Genomic DNA, 17,210 nt, shown 5'->3' on the forward strand with positions numbered 1-17,210 from the left:
TATATATATATATATATATAAATATATATGTGACGAGTATCCAAAATACTTTGAATCGTTAATCGGTGTGAACATTAAGTAAAATGAAGCAGAAACTAGGCAATCCGGTTTTTTTGTTTTTTTGATAACAATTATTCGAATTTCATTAACATTAATGTGCACGTGTGAACTTAGTTGTCTGCTCTACTGGATTTATTTATATATCGATTTAGATGTGAATGAAAGACGCTGTAGGCTGGTCTCTCTTTGGTTTCTGTAGTTTCGCTGAAAAATATACTTTTGTTTGCTTCGACTTTCAATATATAAAAAAATATTCAAAATTTATTTCAATTAAAAGTATTTCACTAAATTAAAACAAATACAATTTAAGCTTCTAATTTTTCTTAGTTTTCTTTCTGGGGTTTCCTGAAGGCCTTGAGCTTTTGCGGCATAGGGAGAGCAACAACAAAAGGGGCAGTAGGATCAGAGCCAAACCCAAGAAAACAATATCCAGGAGGTAGAACTGATACCAAGGCAGGTGGACTCCAGCGGAGACCATGTGAGGTGCCCCCCGGTGCTCGATCACATAGTTTATCCAATACATTGCCGTGTCCATGGCGCTGAGGGGTCGATCGCGGAACACTTTAGAAGCCTGCCTCATGTTGTTCCTGTACTTGGGGTTCTCGATCAGCTCCAGCAGGGATTCCCTGAGCTCTTCCTCCGTCACCTTTCTGTAATCCAGATCCAAGGCATAGCCTGCCTTTTTAGCCTGATTTATGTTCAGGTGCTGATCACAGTAGACGGGCATGCCCAGGATGGGAACTCCGTTGTGCACCGCTTCCTGGGTACCAAAGAGTCCTCCGTGGGCGATGAATACTTTAACATTGGGGTGTGCCAGGATGTCTGCCTGGGGCAACCAACTCTGAACCTTCACATTGGCTGGGAGATTGGGCAGTGTCTCATCCTCGAACTTCCACAGAACCCGCTGCTTCAGACTGCCAAAGACGTTCAGGAATACCTTAAGTTTCTCGGGCGGGAGATCGGCACTTCGCACTTGGGAGCCTAAGGTGGAGAAGTGAGTTTATTGTTAAAACCAAGAAGATCTGGGAGATATGAATGGAATTTACCCAGACTGAAGTATATGGCTCCATGGGTGGCTCCATCCAGGAACTGCTTCAGATCCTCCGGCAACGCCTTGGCCGACTGGATGTGCAGTCCACCGACCTGAATCATGTTGTAGGATGTGGGTCTAGCCGAGGCCAGGGGCATGTAGCTGTTCAGCAGAACGGCGGAGATATTTCTCTCCAGCTCCTTGACAGAGGGAACTCTATCGAGCTTATTGGAAAAGTGCTTCCGGAGAATGGCATCCTGATTCGGGTAATAGGAGAACTCCCTTATGAGATCCTCGGCACCACAAATGGCCACATTTCCGATGCGCTCCCAAAGGGACATTTTGTCTGTGTAAGCCATGTAGGCATGAGGAACATACGACCAGGGAGAAACCACTCCAAACAACTGGCTGAGGTGGTTGGAAAAGCCAAAGGTCGAGACGGTGATCATTGGTATCTGGTAGAGATGTCCAAGGATGAGGGCTCCCTCGTTGAAGAATTGCTCTGCAATTAGAAGATCGTACTTCCCGACTTTATCCTTGGCATTGATCAATGCCTGAATCTCTGGCTGCTCGAAGGCAAAGTCCGTGCTACGAAGACCCATTATTTGGAGTATGCGTAGGAAAGTCAGGCTGTCCAAATCGGTCATCTCCAAAACGGTGCTCTTCTGGGTCATCTCCTTGACTAGGGGATAATGGTATCATATACATATACATTTAAATATATTGTAGTAATACTCTTACTCTCTGTCCACAAATCGTATTGTGGAATCACAATTTCCTTGTAGTTGGGACCCAACTTTTCCTTGGCCAAAGAGAAGGGTGTGATGAAGGTGACTTCATGGCCTCGCTTCACCAGTTCCCTAATAATGGCATTGGTCATCATGAAATGACTCTTGCCGGGTAAGAAAAAGGCTGCCAGGATGCGGGAGCCAGCACCCAAGTCCAGCTGCTGAAGAGCCACCAGACTCATAAGCAAGATGTGTAGTGTACTCCAAAATTTCTGTTGAGTAAAAATGCAATACATAACTAAAACCTATCTGATTTATTGATCTAGGGCGTTCTGGCAACCTTATCTTATCTTACAGATCCTTATGGTAGACCTCTGTCTAACGATTAATACATTCTGATTAACAGTAGATTAATAATCCACTTCACCTTTTCACTTATCTTCAAGCTTATGGTCGAGTTCATTAACCTTTGATTTTTACCTTTATGCTTCTCCAAGCTCTGAAAGCCTGAAGATCTTTAATATATTAATTTACTTTAGTGTCAACAAACCATTTTGAATCCGTCTTGTCTGTTCTGGGAGGGAAAGAACCGACAACCGACGCGAACGACGACTTTCCGACGACTGCAAACCGTTGATAATAAATGGTTTAGATTGGGTTCCTAGGTAGCTCGATCGTTAAATACTAGAGAACACACGACAACAGAGAGAGTCGAGTATCTGGCGGAGTAAAAGTAGTTTTCAAGAGCCGCAACATTATTCTCCTAAATATTCTAAGTACTATCACTATAATAATACATGTAAATCAAGTGCGTCTTTAACAGAGATTATCCACTTGTTTAATATACTTGACCCTTAGTTTTATAATTTCATTTCATCATAAATCAGATTGAAGGTAATTCTCTTATTTCATTCTGTGGTGAAATCTACTGGAAATTTTGTTTTTATTATTTGCTATGGAATGTTTCTAAATAGTTCCACTGATAAGCACTTATTTTAAATTGAATATCATAAAGCATTTACCTTACAAGTGCCTTGAAAATATTAAAAAACATTGAAACAGGTTTATTTCAACTCAGCATGATTTACATTATACATGATTACATTATCTATTTCGAATCTGATAAGGTATAATCAGTGCTACATAAAATAAATAAAAAACACATATTAAAGAAAAACGTTAAAAGAAACTCTTTACTTCAAACAATAATACATACCCTCTTCTATTATACATTTTTATTGTATAATTATCTCAGTCAGAAGCTTTAAGAACAGTGAAGGAATCATTTCCGACCCTATATATCATAAATATTCTTGATAAGAGTCGAATTTTTTACAAATTTTCAAAATTTAAGAATTTTATAAAGGATTATATTGTTAAAATTTGATCAAAAATTGATCATGATATTTGGAAAACTTTGATTTACCCAAAAATTAGCACATAAAAATATCGATTTAATATATGTATGCATAGAATAAAAATATTTTATTTTATTTACGAAATCCGAAAAGCCTTGCCAAAGGTCACATATATTTCAATTTGCATTCAAGATAATAAATAAATAATACATCAAGAATTTTTTTAATGGTGAAAACCTCATTTAAAATTGTCAAAAAATCCTAAAATTTGTGATTCATTAAATAGCAAAGCCCGAAATGCTAGTATCCCAATAAAATTCAGCACAGAAAAACTTTTCAAATTGAGATTAATGCATTTTAATGGATTAGTTTTGGTCAATTTCGCATTCTTTAAACTTATGAAGGATCATTAATAACTACTGCAAGGCCATACACATTCGGCTTCTCGAAGTTAGCTTCCATTCTTGTTTTAATTTGTCTTCGACTTCAGCTTGTGATTATTCATCGATTTGGAGCTCTTCCGGCAGATGATTGCTAAAGCAATGATCGGCAGGAGGATGAGGACTAGAGCCATGCCAACAATATCCAAGAGGTAGAACTGATACCAAGGCAGGTGGACTCCAGCGGAGACCATGTGAGGTGCCCCCCGGTGTTCAATCACATAGTTTATCCAATACATCGCCGTATCCATGGCGCTGAGGGGTCGATCGCGGAACACTTTAGACGCCTGCCTCATGTTGTTCCTGTACTTGGGGTTCTCGATCAGCTCCAGCAGCGATTCCCTGAGCTCTTCCTCCGTCACCTTTCTGTAATCCAGATCCAAGGCATAGCCTGCCTTTTTGGCCTGATTTATGTTCAGGTGCTGATCACAGTAGACGGGCATGCCCAGGATGGGAACTCCGTTGTGCACCGCTTCCTGGGTACCAAAGAGTCCTCCGTGGGCGATGAATACTTTAACATTGGGGTGTGCCAGGATGTCTGCCTGGGGCATCCAACTCTGAACCTTCACATTCGCTGGGAGATTGGGCAGTGTCTCATCCTCGAACTTCCACAGAACCCGCTGCTTCAGACTGCCAAAGACGTTCAGGAATACCTTTAGTTTCTCGGGCGGGAGATCGGCACTTCGCACTTGGGAGCCTAAGGTGGAGAAGTGAGTTTATTGTTAAAACCAAGAAGATCTGGGAGATATGAATGGAATTTACCCAGACTGAAGTATATGGCTCCATGGGTGGCTCCATCCAGGAACTGCTTCAGATCCTCCGGCAACGCCTTGGCCGACTGGATGTGCAGTCCACCGACCTGAATCATGTTGTAGGATGTGGGTCTAGCCGAGGCCAGGGGCATGTAGCTGTTCAGCAGAACGGCGGAGATATTTCTCTCCAGCTCCTTGACAGAGGGAACTCTATCGAGCTTATTGGAAAAGTGCTTCCGGAGAATGGCATCCTGATTCGGGTAATAGGAGAACTCCCTTATGAGATCCTCGGCACCACAAATGGCCACATTTCCGATACGTTCCCACAGGGACATCTTGTCAGTATATGTCATATAGGCATGAGGAACATATGACCAGGGAGAAACCACTCCAAACAACTGGCTGAGGTAATTGGCAAAACCAAAGGTCGAGACGGTGATCATTGGAATCTGGTAGAGATGTCCAAGAATTAGGGCTCCTTCGTTAAAAAACTGCTCCGCCAGGAGGAGATCGTACTTCCCGACCTTATCCTTGGCATTGATCAATGCCTGAACCTCTGGCTGCTCGAAGGCAAAGTCCGTGCTGTGGATACCCATAACTTGAACTACGCGCAGGAAGGTCAGATTATCCACATCGGTCATCTCCAGAACGGTGCTCTTCTGGGTCATCTCCTTGACTAGGGGATAATGGTATCATATTTATGTATATATTGTAGAAATAATCGCTCTTACTCTCTGGCCAGAAATTGTATTGTGGAATCACAATTTCCTTATAGTTGGGTCCCAGCTTCTCCTTGGCCAAGGAGAAGGGTGTGATGAAGGTGACTTCATGGCCTCGCTTCACCAGTTCCCGAATGATCGCATTGGTCATCATGAAATGGCTCTTGCCGGGAAAGAAGAAGGCTGCCAGGATCCGAGAACTAGAGCCCAAGTCCAGCTGCTGAAGAGCCATCAGACTCAGGAGCAAGATATGCAGTGTACTCTTCAATTGCTGATGAGTAAAAAAGTAAATGAGTTTTTGTTGTGTTCACCAGTAACCTTAGAAAAGGCCTAATCTCTGTCTAACTATAATCACAGACTGATCAACAGTATATTAAATATCCATTTCACCTTCTCGCGTATTTGTTTATTGAAATTTAAAATTTAAGCTTTTGGCCTATTTTATTAACCTTTGACTTTGACCTTTTAGCTTTCCCCAATAACAAAAAACTTTGAAAGCTTGAAGGTCTTTAATTAATTAATTTACTTTAGTGTCAACAAACCATTTTGAATCCGTCTTGTCTGTTCTGGGAGGCAAAGAATCGACAACCGACGCGAACGACGACTCTCCGACGACTGCAAACCGTTGATAATAATAGTTTAGATTGGGTTCCTAGGTAGCTCGATCGTTATATACTAGACAACACACGACATGGGCGAAAGTGGCAATTTACGAGGCGTTTGTTTCAGCAACCGAGAGAGCTGATTATCAGGTGGAGACGTTCTGCCGAAGTAATAGTAGTTTTTAAGAGCCGCAACATCATTCTTACAAATATAGTAAACATCATTATTATAAGTATAATTTAATATATATAAGGTGTATCTTTAACAGAGATCCTCCAAATGTGTGACCTTCAGTTCAATAATTTTATTTCATAATTCTTCAGACTTACAGTAATAGTAATCTTATTTCATTCAGTGGTGAAATCTATTCGGTAACCTTTCGCAGAATCTTTCAGAATTTTTTTATTGATAAGCACATATTTCCATTTTTAATTACACTAAAAAAAAAACTTATTCAGCAGCCTTACCATGCACAATTCTGTTATCTAATCAAAGGGACTTGAAAATATTGAAAAATAAACTCAAACAAGTTTATTTCAACTCAGCATGATTTACATTAAACATGATTACATTATCTATTACGAACACGAACCTGATAAGGTATTATCAGTACCCTGTAACATACAAAAACACATTTCTAAGATTTAGTTAAGGGGGGCTCTTTATTATAAACTCTTTAGTATAACAATAACAGGAAAATTGAATTTTTGGCGATTTTAAACTTAATATGCAGATTTGATAACCGTATAAAAACCAGCACAGCAAAGTTATCCGAATTGAAATTAATGCATTTTTGGCATAGTTATGATATTTGGAAAACTTAGATTTTCCCAAAAAAAAATATCGATTTAATTCTCAAGGTTAATTGCAGGGCTATGTTTTAGTTTGTCTTAGCCTTCAACTTGTGAGTATTTATCGATTTGGAGCTCCTCCGGCAGATGATTGCTAAAGCAATGATTGGCCAGAGGATGAGAACTAGACCCAGACCAACAATATCCAGGAGGTAGAACTGATACCAAGGCAGGTGGACTCCAGCGGAGACCATGTGAGGTGCCCCCCGGTGCTCGATCACATAGTTTATCCAATACATTGCCGTATCCATAGCGCTGAGAGGTCGATCTCGAAACACTTTAGACGCCTGCCTCATGTTGTTCCTGTACTTGGGGTTCTCGATCAGCTCCAGTAGGGATCTTCTGAGCTCTTCCTCCGTCACCGTCCTGTAATCGAGACCCAAGGCATAGCCTGCCTTCTTGCCTTGATGAATGTTTAGGTGTTGATCACAGTAGATCGGCATTCCCAGGATGGGAACTCCGTTGTGCACTGCTTCCTGGGTACCAAAGAGTCCTCCGTGAGCGATGAATACTTTAACATTGGGGTGTGCCAGGATATCTGCCTGGGGCATCCAACTCTGAACCTTCACATTCGCTGGGAGATCGGGCAGTGTCTCATCCTCGAACTTCCACAGAACCCGCTGCTTCAGACTGCCAAAGACGTTCAGGAATACCTTTAGTTTCTCGGGCGGCATATCGGCACTTCGCACTTGATAACCTGAAAATATTGGTTATATTTTTATATTACACAATTAAAAATATAAAATACCGAAACTCACCCAGACTAAAGTATATGGCTCCATGGGTGGCTCCATCGAGGAACTTCTGAAGATCCTCGGGCAGAGCCTTTGGCTGTTGAATGTGCAGGCCGCCCACTTGAATCATGTTGAAGGAAACGGGTCTGGGAGAGGCCAGGGGCATGTAGTTATTCAACAGAATCGCAGAGATATTCCTCTCCAGTTCCTTGACAGAGGGAACTCTGTCCAACAGCTTGGAGAAGTGCTGCTGAAGGATGGCATCCTGGTTGGGATAGTAGGAGAACTCCCTCATAAGATCTTCAATGCCACTGTTGACCACGTTCCCGATGCGCTCCCAGAGAGTCATCCGATCGGTGTAGGGCATGAAGGCGTTTGGGACAAACGACCAAGGAGACACTATGCCCACCATCTGGCTAAAAAAGTTGGCAAACCCGTAGGACGAAGTGGTTATGACGGGAATCTGATAGAGGTGTCCCAGGATGAGAGCTCCCTCGTTGTAGAACTGTGGTACCAGCAGGAGATCGTACTTCCCCACCTTATCCTTGGCATTGATTAATTCCTTAACGCCCGGCTGCTCGAAAGCAAAGTCTGTGCTGCGAAGACCCATTATATAGACCAAACGGACGAAGGTCAAATTGGGCAAATCACTCATTTCCAGAACAGTGTTGGTCTTTGTTAGTTCCTGAGCTGATAGATAAGGTTTAATGTGATACTGATTAGTGAGTTACTAAGCCCCCGCTCTTACTCTCTGGCCAGAAGTCGTATTTTGGAATCACAATTTCCTTGTAGTTGGGTCCCAGCTTCTCCTTGGCCAAGGAGAAGGGTGTGATGAAGGTGACTTCATGGCCTCGCTTCACCAGTTCCCGAATGATCGCATTGGTCATCATGAAATGACTCTTGCCGGGAAAGAAGAAGGCTGCCAGGATCCGGGAGCCAGCACCCAAGTCCAGCTGCTGAAGAGCCACCAGACTCAGTAGGAAAATGTTTAGAAAACCCCGGAATTGCTGTTGGATAAAATATTATTTATTTTCTTTATTTTGATCATAAAAAAATAAACTATTAAAATAAAATATTAGTAATATTATGTAATTCCTTAATTTCTAATAGAAAAGTAAACAAACCATTTGGATTTTGAATATTTTTCGGTACCCGACACGAGCAAAGATTTCCCGGTGACTAAAAAATAGTTTTACTTTTCATATAGCTATGTACACATATTTATTAATAGGTCATCTAACATTTGTAGAGCGGCAACTTTCAATGGAAGCGAGAAGGCCAAGGGCTGGTAGATCATTAAAATTTATATAAAATATAGAGAAGTATGAGCATTATGATAAAATATCCCTAGTCTTATGTGTTTTTATTATGTATAACATAATTTAACTTGAACATTAATTCATGTGTTTTGTGTGTTTTGGTTCATCTAGATTTATTTTTAAACTTTTTGATTTATATGGAAAGAGTAATGGGAAAATTCTGCTGTCACGTTTTTTTACTTCTCTTTTCTTTTCTTTCTCTTAACTCTTAAGATACTATATTTTTCCGTTTGATAATGACTACATATTATAGTTTTTAGTTATTTTAAAATAAAGTTAAGGTAGGTAACTGGTGCCTCCTGAATTATCGCTTATTTGATAACTTTATCTTATCTTATAGCCGTTGGTTACATTTCTATTTTGTTCAGAACACTGACTGATACCTTTAAGTGGTTCTATTATCTTTATCGTTGAGTACTTTAATTTTGTTTTAAATATAGCATTAAAATAAGTAACGTTAACAAACCATTTTCACTGGGAAACAATCCACATCCGACATGAACTGCAACTCGCCAACGACTGCGATTAGGAACTAATAAAATAGCTTAATTTGTTTATAAAATCGATCGATCTCGATCGTTCTCTAATATGAAACCCGTTTTTAAGAGGTTAATCTAAGTCTCTCTGGAAGCCCCTCCACAAGTATTCCGTGAATAATATGTGAGATTCGTGCGACAGGTGAGGAGGCTTTCAATCAAAGTAATCTTTTCAGACAGAAAAAAGATGCAAAACATGTTTGACTTATTAAATATAATTATATATAATTACAATTGAAATACATTTTACTTTTTTTAGTTTTGTTTGATTATTACTTTAAAAATGAAATCGTTAAATATTCCATCTTTCAGGTTATAACCATTTTAGTCATAAGCTTGAAACTAAGAGAAGAAATTTTGAATTATTTTAAACTTGAAATTGAGTATGCAAATTTGTTAGCCTGATAAAAACTAACATAGGAACGCTTTCCGAATTAAATAAAAAGCATTTTTGGCTTACTTATAAAATTATTTAATTTTGATTTTTTACAAAAATTTGAGTAGACAAAAAATGAATAAATGTCAAATTAATGAATGTAAATATATTATGCTTAGTAATGATCGACTTCCAAATGAAAATTATAATTCTATTGCTAACGCAGCAATTCTTCAAAAATATTTTTTCCAATTCTTTTACCGGAAAATAAAAGCTATTATTTTTTAAAATTTTTTATTAAGTGTTTGATTATATTCTTGATACTGATCAAGAACAAAATGAATACATTTTTAGAATCAGAAATTACTCGTTTCAGTTTAATGGTTTACTACTCATTCTTAGTTTTCCTGAGCTTCTTGCAACTGCCAATTAGCATTTGAGTGGCCAGCCAAATGACCATGATTCCAGCTATGAAAATGACTACAACAAAGGCAATCACATCCAGGAGATAGAACTGGAACCAGTTGAGGTCCAGGCCAGCGGATCGCATGTGCGGAGCTCCTCCATACCGGATGACGTACTCGATCCAATAGACAGCTGTTCGGCGCGGCTCCTGCGGGCGATCTCTCCAGATATTAGACACTCGTTGAATGCTCTCCTTGTAGGTTCCATTGTGGAGGAGTTGAAGCAGGGATTGCCTCAGGATATCCTCGTTGATGGACTGGAATTGCAAACTGATTGCATAGCCACCGAAAACGGCCTGGTGTATGTTCAGGTGCTGAAAGCAAAGTATTTCGATTATTATGACTTATTTTCGGGGCGGACTACTCTCCACTGCTCACCTGGTCACAGTAGATGGGAATTCCCAACATGGGCACCGCGTAGTGGACTCCCTCTTGTAAGCCAAAAAGGCCGCCATGCGTGATAAACACCTTGACGTTACGATGAGCCAGGATATCGGCCTGGGGCAGCCACTTCCTTACCATCACATTCGCGGGCAGTTGGCCAATGCTCTCATCCTCGAACTTCCACAGAATCCGCTGCCGAAGTGAGCCGAATACCCGTAGGAATAGGCGTAGCATCTCCGGCGGCATATCCTTGCTCTGGACATTGCTGCCCAGGCTGAAGTAGATGGCTCCCGCCTCGCAGGCGCCATCCAAGAAGTCCTGCATGTCCTGGGGGAGAGCCTTGGGCGTATATATGTGCATGCCACCCACTGGGACCATGGCGTCCACCGTGGGACGTGCCGTGGTCAACGGAGCGTGACTGTTAAGCAGCATCACCGAGATTTGTCGCTCCATGTCCTTGACTTTCGGAACCTCAGCTGCAAGGAACAACGATGATGATTCGTAAGAAGCTTCGTATGCTCCTCCTCCTTAATCTTACCCAAAACGGAGCCAAAGAACTCCTTGGTCACCGCATCCATTTTGGGAAAGTAGCTGAGGAGCCTGTGCAAGTCCTCGTACAAAGATAGATACGAGTTTGTCACTCGCTCCAGGAAACTCATGCGATCCGTGAAGCGCGAGAAACCGTGTGGGACAAAGGACCAAGGTGAGATCAGACCCATCATCTGACTCATGCTGTTCTCGTAAGTAAGGGTGCTGGTGGTCACCACGGGTATCTTATAGATCTTGGCCAAGGCTAAGAAGGCCTCCTGGTAGAACTGCTCCGCCAGGAGAAGATCAAAGACACCTTCTGTTTCCTTGGCATGGATAAGAGCCTGAACCTTGGGCTGCTTGAGAGCGTGTTCCGTGGTCTTCACACCTATAATCTCTAGCATATTCAGGAAATCATCGTTGGTTAGCCGGGTCAGCTCGAACAGGTGATCTGCTTTAAAATTCTGCTTGACTGAAATGAAATTGTATCATATTTATGATGACTTGATACTGATTGTTTACTCACCATCATGCCAGTAATCATATACGGGTTCTATTACGATCTCCGTGAAGTTGTCGCCCAGCTTTTCTTTTTCCAAGGAATACGCCGTGATCATGGTCACCTGGTGGCCACTTTCAACGAGTTCTCTCATCAGTGCCGTATTCATCATGAAATGAGATTTGCCTAGGTCAAGAATATTTGTATTGTAATAGGATTGGAAAGATATGTTTCAGTTGAGACTAGCTTTACCTGGATAGGCGTACACCGCCAGAATCTTGGCTCCTTCCGCTAACTCAAGCTGGGAATAGAAACATCCAGCCAAAAGGAGTCCACAGAGCAGTGTAAGCTGCATTGTGGCCATGTTTCAAATTTAATTTAAAGTCAGCAAGTTTAACTTGTTTAGCTTCTGAAAATTTAAACAAAATCAGAAATTACAGCAATCTAAATAAACCATTCCATTTGCGAATATTTTTTGGCATCCGACTCAAACGGCGTTTTTCCGGCGACTAATAAATAGTATTACTTTTTGTTTCCAGATAGCTACATATATATCTATATATGTTAATTGGACCTAGAGAGCCCATTAAATTTGAAAAGAGGCCATCTTTCACGGGTTTGTGGTAGAAACGAGAAGGCCAAGTGGCATCTATTAAAATGTTCCTGAGTTTTATGCTTCGCCTGGATTTATTTTTAAACATTTTGATTTATATAGAAAGAGCAATGGTCAAATTATGCTGCCCCTTACTATGGTCTCCTCTGGTCTTCGTTTCTTATTGCTCTTTCGCGTGGTTCCTATGTTTATCCTAAGTTTATTATTATTATATATTATGGAAAAATTGCTGTTTGATATATCTACAGTGTTCTTGTAATAGGAAATTTTAATTGAGATAAGGAAGATTCATTAGGATATAATATATTATTATTTCCTTGACAAGGCTTTCTTATTTGATTCCCGTTGGTTATGTTTCTATTTTGTTAAGAAAATTCTCTGATAATCCAAAAATGCACCGTTATTAAATTTATTTTCTAACATGCTAGGTTTGTTTAAATAAAAAGAATTATATAAATAAATATGGTCTGATATTTACCATTTCTTCGAATTTAAAAAATTGTTTTAAGCCACAAGGGGAACGGTCCCCAGCTGATTTAAACTGAAACTCTCAAACGACTGCGATAATTTATACAGTAGATTGCTTGTTTAATGTTTAATGAAAAAGCAACCTACAATATAAATTATCGCATTATCATTGCAACCCGTTCTTGGCACTCGAGCCTCTGAAATCCCCTACAAAATAATAATAATTTATATAAAGTTGAAGAGAACTAGATTCAGGATTCAGACAGGTTAAGAAAGCGCCTCGTCCAATAAACAGAAACAAGAAGATAAAATAATAAAATTCTATTGAATACTGAAGAATTTATACCTTTTTTTTGTTAACATTTTCCGATTGTTCGATTGGCACCTAAAAGATTTAGTCTGCCATTTCGGCCCATTCCGAAATGTGTATATACGAGTGGGAGTAAATAGAAGACTAATTGCAAAGTTTCATTCAGATAGCTTCAAAACTGAGAAACTAGATTGCGTTGAAACTGATAGACTGACGGCCAGACCGATGGACAGACGGACATGGCAAGATCGACTCGGCTGTTGATGCTGATCAAGAATGATTTATAGGCTCGGAAATGACTCCTTCACTTTCTTTTAAGCTTCGGACTGAAGGTGAAATACCATTTTTTAGTCGATATTAACTATATTTTTATCTGCAAATTTTACTACACATCAAATATTTAAAAGTCTCATAACTAAGCTAAAAATGCATTAATTTCAATTCGGAGAGCGTTGTTATGTTCATTTTTAGCAAGTTAATAAAACTGCATACTCAATTTAAAATGTGAATTTTGGGCGATTTTTCAATTGTTTAATGATAATAACCCCTTTCCTTTTTATAAAAAAAATGGGAAACTTCTGAAAAAAATTTTTTTCGCCCGGATATAGCTGAAAAGATTCCCATGTTGATGCTGATCAAGAATATATATGATTTATAGGGTCGGAAATGATTCCTTCATAGCGTAAAAAGCTTCTGACTAAAATTACAATACCATACTTTGAGTCAATATTTGTCCACATTTTTTTACTACAATTTTTTCGACCAATCAAAGTTTAAAAAATTCATAACTTAGTCAAAAACGATTTAATTTTAATTCGGAAAGCGGTCCTGTGTTGTTTACTATCAGGGTAATAAAACTGCATACTCAAAAATGACTCCTTCACAACGTTAAAATTTTTTGACTAAAATTACAATACCATACTTTGAGTCAATATTTGTCCACATTTTTTTACTACATTTTTTTCGACCAATCAAAGTTTCAAAAATTCATAACTTAGCCAAAAACGCACCAATTTTAATTCGGAAAGCGTTCTAATGCTAGTTTTTATCAGTTTAAAAAAACTGCATACTCAATTTAACATTTAAAGAGATTCGATTTTTTTTCCAATTTTTGGCAATTTTAATGATGTAACCCTTATAAAATTTTTAAATTTTCTGAGATTTGGAAAAAAAATAGATTTTAGCCGGAGACGGCTCAATCGACTCGGCTGATCGTGCTGATCAAGAATATATATGATTTATAGGGTCGGAAATGATTCCTTTATGGCGTAAAAAGCTTCTGACTAAAATTAGAATACCATTCTTTGAGGCAATATTTATCTACATTTTTATACAATTTTTTCGACCAATCAAAGTTTAAAAAATACATAACTTAGCCAAAAACGATCCAATTTTAATTCGGAAAGCGGTCCTGTGTTGTTTACTATCAGGGTAATAAAACTGCATACTCGAAAATGACTCCTTCACAACGTTAAAATTTTCTGACTAAAATTACAATACCATACTTTGAGTCAATATTTGTCCACATTTTTTTACTACAATTTTTTCGACCAATCAAAGTTTAAAAAATTCATAACTTAGCCAAAAACGCTCCAATTTTAATTCGGAAAGCGTTCTAATGCTAGTTTTTATCAGTTTAAAAAAACTGCATACTCAATTTAACATTTAAAGAGATTCGATTTTTTTTTTCCAATTTTTGGCAATTTTAATGATGTAACCCCTTATAAAGTTTTTAAATTTTCGGAGATTTGGAAAAAAAATAGATTTTGGCCGGAGACGGCTCAATCGACTCGGCTGATCGTGCTGATCAAGAATATATATGATTTATAGGGTCGGAAATGATTCCTTCAAAGCGTAAAAAGCTTCTGACTAAAATTAGAAAACCATTCTTTGAGGCAATATTTATCTACATTTTTATACAATTTTTTCAACCAATCAAAGTTTAAAAAATTCATAACTTAGCCAAAAACGATCCAATTTTAATTCGGAAAGCGGTCCTGTGTTGTTTACTATCAGGGTAATAAAACTGCATACTCGAAAATGACTCCTTCACAACGTTAAAATTTTTTGACTAAAATTACAATACCATACTTTGAGTCAATATTTGTCCACATTTTTTTACTACAATTTTTTCGACCAATCAAAGTTTAAAAAATGCATAACTTAGCCAAAAACGCTCCAATTTTAATTTGGAAAGCGTTCTAATGCTAGTTTTTATCAGTTTAAAAAACTGCATACTCAATTTAACATTTAAAGAGATTCGATTTTTTCCCAATTTTTGGCAATTTTAATGATGTAACCCCTTATAAAATTTTTAAATTTTCGGAGATTTGGAAAAAAAATAGATTTTGGCCGGAGACGGCTCAATCGACTCGGCTGATCGTGCTGATCAAGAATATATATGATTTATAGGGTCGGAAATGATTCCTTCAAAGCGTAAAAAGCTTCTGACTAAAATTAGAAAACCATTCTTTGAGGCAATATTTATCTACATTTTTATACAATTTTTTCAACCAATCAAAGTTTAAAAAATTCATAACTTAGCCAAAAACGATCCAATTTTAATTCGGAAAGCGGTCCTGTGTTGTTTACTATCAGGGTAATAAAACTGCTTACTCGAAAATGACTCCTTCACGACGTAAAAATGTTCGGACTAAAATTACAATACCATACTTTGAGTCAATATTTGTCCACATTTTTTTACTACAATTTTTTCGACCAATCAAAGTTTAAAAAATGCATAACTTAGCCAAAAACGCTCCAATTTTAATTTGGAAAGCGTTCTAATGCTAGTTTTTATCAGTTTAAAAAACTGCATACTCAATTTAACATTTAAAGAGATTCGATTTTTTTCCAATTTTTGGCAATTTTAATGATGTAACCCCTTAGCTGATCAAGAATATATATGATTTATAGGGTCGGAAATGATTCCTTCATAGCGTAAAAAGCTTCTGACTAAAATTAGAATACCATTCTTTGAGGCAATATTTATCTACATTTTTATACAATTTTTCGACCAATCAAAGTTTAAAAAATGCATAACTTAGCCAAAAACGCTCCAATTTTAATTCGGAAAGCGTTCTAATGCTAGTTTTTATCAGTTTAAAAAAACTGCATACTCAATTTAACATTTAAAGAGATTCGATTTTTTTCCAATTTTTGGCAATTTTAATGATGTAACCCCTTAGCTGATCAAGAATATATATGATTTATAGGGTCGGAAATGATTCCTTCATAGCGTAAAAAGCTTCTGACTAAAATTAGAATACCATTCTTTGAGGCAATATTTATCTACATTTTTATACAATTTTTTCGACCAATAAAAGTTTAAAAAATTCATAACTTAGCCAAAAACGATCCAATTTTAATTCGGAAAGCGCTCCTGTGTTGTTTACTATCAGGGTAATAAAACTGCTTACTCGAAAATGACTCCTTCACGACGTAAAAATGTTCGGACTAAAATTACAATACCATACTTTGAGTCAATATTTGTCCACATTTTTTTACTACAATTTTTTCGACCAATCAAAGTTTAAAAAATGCATAACTTAGCCAAAAACGCTCCAATTTTAATTTGGAAAGCGTTCTAATGCTAGTTTTTATCAGTTTAAAAAACTGCATACTCAATTTAACATTTAAAGAGATTCGATTTTTTTCCAATTTTTGGCAATTTTAATGATGTAACCCCTTAGCTGATCAAGAATATATATGATTTATAGGGTCGGAAATGATTCCTTCATAGCGTAAAAAGCTTCTGACTAAAATTAGAATACCATTCTTTGAGGCAATATTTATCTACATTTTTATACAATTTTTTCGACCAATCAAAGTTTAAAAAATGCATAACTTAGCCAAAAACGCTCCAATTTTAATTTGGAAAGCGTTCTAATGCTAGTTTTTATCAGTTTAAAAAACTGCATACTCAATTTAACATTTAAAGAGATTCGATTTTTTTCCAATTTTTGGCAATTTTAATGATGTAACCCCTTAGCTGATCAAGAATATATATGATTTATAGGGTCGGAAATGATTCCTTCATAGCGTAAAAAGCTTCTGACTAAAATTAGAATACCATTCTTTGAGGCAATATTTATCTACATTTTTATACAATTTTTTCGACCAATCAAAGTTTAAAAAATGCATAACTTAGCCAAAAACGCTCCAATTTTAATTCGGAAAGCGTTCTAATGCTAGTTTTTATCAGTTTAAAAAAACTGCATACTCAATTTAACATTTAAAGAGATTCGATTTTTTTCCAATTTTTGGCAATTTTAATGATGTAACCCCTTAGCTGATCAAGAATATATATGATTTATAGGGTCGGAAATGATTCCTTCATAGCGTAAAAAGCTTCTGACTAAAATTAGAATACCATTCTTTGAGGCAATATTTATCTACATTTTTATACAATTTTTTCGACCAATCAAAGTTTAAAAAA

At 37.6% G+C, this 17,210-nt stretch overlaps 4 protein-coding genes across 4 annotated transcripts; all 4 read right to left on the bottom strand.

Moving 5' to 3' along the window:
* Positions 1-293: 293 nt before the first annotated feature.
* On the bottom strand, positions 294-2,519 carry LOC110181113 (UDP-glycosyltransferase UGT5-like). Its single transcript, XM_020948784.2, has 4 exons — positions 2,369-2,519; positions 1,832-2,090; positions 1,107-1,772; positions 294-1,041 (listed from the first exon to the last, which is right to left on the bottom strand). The coding sequence occupies exons 1-4, from the start codon at positions 2,369-2,371 to the stop codon at positions 374-376; spliced, it is 1,596 nt and encodes a 531-aa protein (XP_020804443.2). The 5' UTR covers positions 2,372-2,519; the 3' UTR covers positions 294-373.
* A 990-nt stretch (positions 2,520-3,509) lies between these two features.
* LOC110181121 (UDP-glycosyltransferase UGT5-like) lies at positions 3,510-5,850 on the bottom strand. Its single transcript, XM_020948793.2, has 4 exons — positions 5,630-5,850; positions 5,100-5,358; positions 4,379-5,044; positions 3,510-4,313 (listed from the first exon to the last, which is right to left on the bottom strand). The coding sequence occupies exons 1-4, from the start codon at positions 5,630-5,632 to the stop codon at positions 3,646-3,648; spliced, it is 1,596 nt and encodes a 531-aa protein (XP_020804452.2). The 5' UTR covers positions 5,633-5,850; the 3' UTR covers positions 3,510-3,645.
* A 483-nt stretch (positions 5,851-6,333) lies between these two features.
* Positions 6,334-9,220, bottom strand: LOC110181120 (UDP-glycosyltransferase UGT5-like). Its single transcript, XM_020948791.2, has 4 exons — positions 9,061-9,220; positions 8,024-8,282; positions 7,300-7,965; positions 6,334-7,238 (listed from the first exon to the last, which is right to left on the bottom strand). Exons 1-4 carry the CDS (start codon positions 9,091-9,093, stop codon positions 6,571-6,573), a joined length of 1,626 nt encoding a protein of 541 aa, XP_020804450.2. The 5' UTR covers positions 9,094-9,220; the 3' UTR covers positions 6,334-6,570.
* Positions 9,221-9,783: 563 nt separating this feature from the next.
* Positions 9,784-11,736, bottom strand: Ugt49C1 (UDP-glycosyltransferase family 49 member C1). The gene is made up of 5 exons (XM_020948049.2): positions 11,634-11,736; positions 11,409-11,567; positions 10,893-11,354; positions 10,349-10,830; positions 9,784-10,284 (listed from the first exon to the last, which is right to left on the bottom strand). The coding sequence occupies exons 1-5, from the start codon at positions 11,734-11,736 to the stop codon at positions 9,895-9,897; spliced, it is 1,596 nt and encodes a 531-aa protein (XP_020803708.2). The 3' UTR covers positions 9,784-9,894.
* Between the last annotated feature and the right edge of the window lie 5,474 nt (positions 11,737-17,210).

Source organism: Drosophila serrata, unplaced genomic scaffold, assembly GCF_035046125.1.
Source record: "Drosophila serrata isolate PLE 108 unplaced genomic scaffold, ASM3504612v1 contig_165, whole genome shotgun sequence".
NCBI lineage: Eukaryota > Metazoa > Arthropoda > Insecta > Diptera > Drosophilidae > Drosophila > Drosophila serrata.

Excerpts from the sequence above, each read along its gene's own strand:
- LOC110181113 (XM_020948784.2), bottom strand. Across the intron at positions 1,773-1,831 it reads ATACGATTTGTGGACAGAGA|TCAAGGAGATGACCCAGAAG; the intron begins GTAAGAGTATTA and ends ATTATCCCCTAG. Across the intron at positions 1,042-1,106 it reads AGCCATATACTTCAGTCTGG|GCTCCCAAGTGCGAAGTGCC; the intron begins GTAAATTCCATT and ends TCTCCACCTTAG.
- LOC110181121 (XM_020948793.2), bottom strand. Across the intron at positions 5,045-5,099 it reads ATACAATTTCTGGCCAGAGA|TCAAGGAGATGACCCAGAAG; the intron begins GTAAGAGCGATT and ends ATTATCCCCTAG. Across the intron at positions 4,314-4,378 it reads AGCCATATACTTCAGTCTGG|GCTCCCAAGTGCGAAGTGCC; the intron begins GTAAATTCCATT and ends TCTCCACCTTAG.
- LOC110181120 (XM_020948791.2), bottom strand. The coding sequence starts at position 9,093 with ATGTCGGATGTGGATTGTTTCCCAGTGAAAATG. Across the intron at positions 7,966-8,023 it reads ATACGACTTCTGGCCAGAGA|CTCAGGAACTAACAAAGACC; the intron begins GTAAGAGCGGGG and ends CTTATCTATCAG. Across the intron at positions 7,239-7,299 it reads AGCCATATACTTTAGTCTGG|GTTATCAAGTGCGAAGTGCC; the intron begins GTGAGTTTCGGT and ends CAATATTTTCAG.
- Ugt49C1 (XM_020948049.2), bottom strand. The coding sequence starts at position 11,736 with ATGCAGCTTACACTGCTCTGTGGACTCCTTTTGGCTGGATGTTTCTAT. Across the intron at positions 11,355-11,408 it reads ATATGATTACTGGCATGATG|TCAAGCAGAATTTTAAAGCA; the intron begins GTGAGTAAACAA and ends ATTTCATTTCAG. Across the intron at positions 10,831-10,892 it reads GTTCTTTGGCTCCGTTTTGG|CTGAGGTTCCGAAAGTCAAG; the intron begins GTAAGATTAAGG and ends TGTTCCTTGCAG.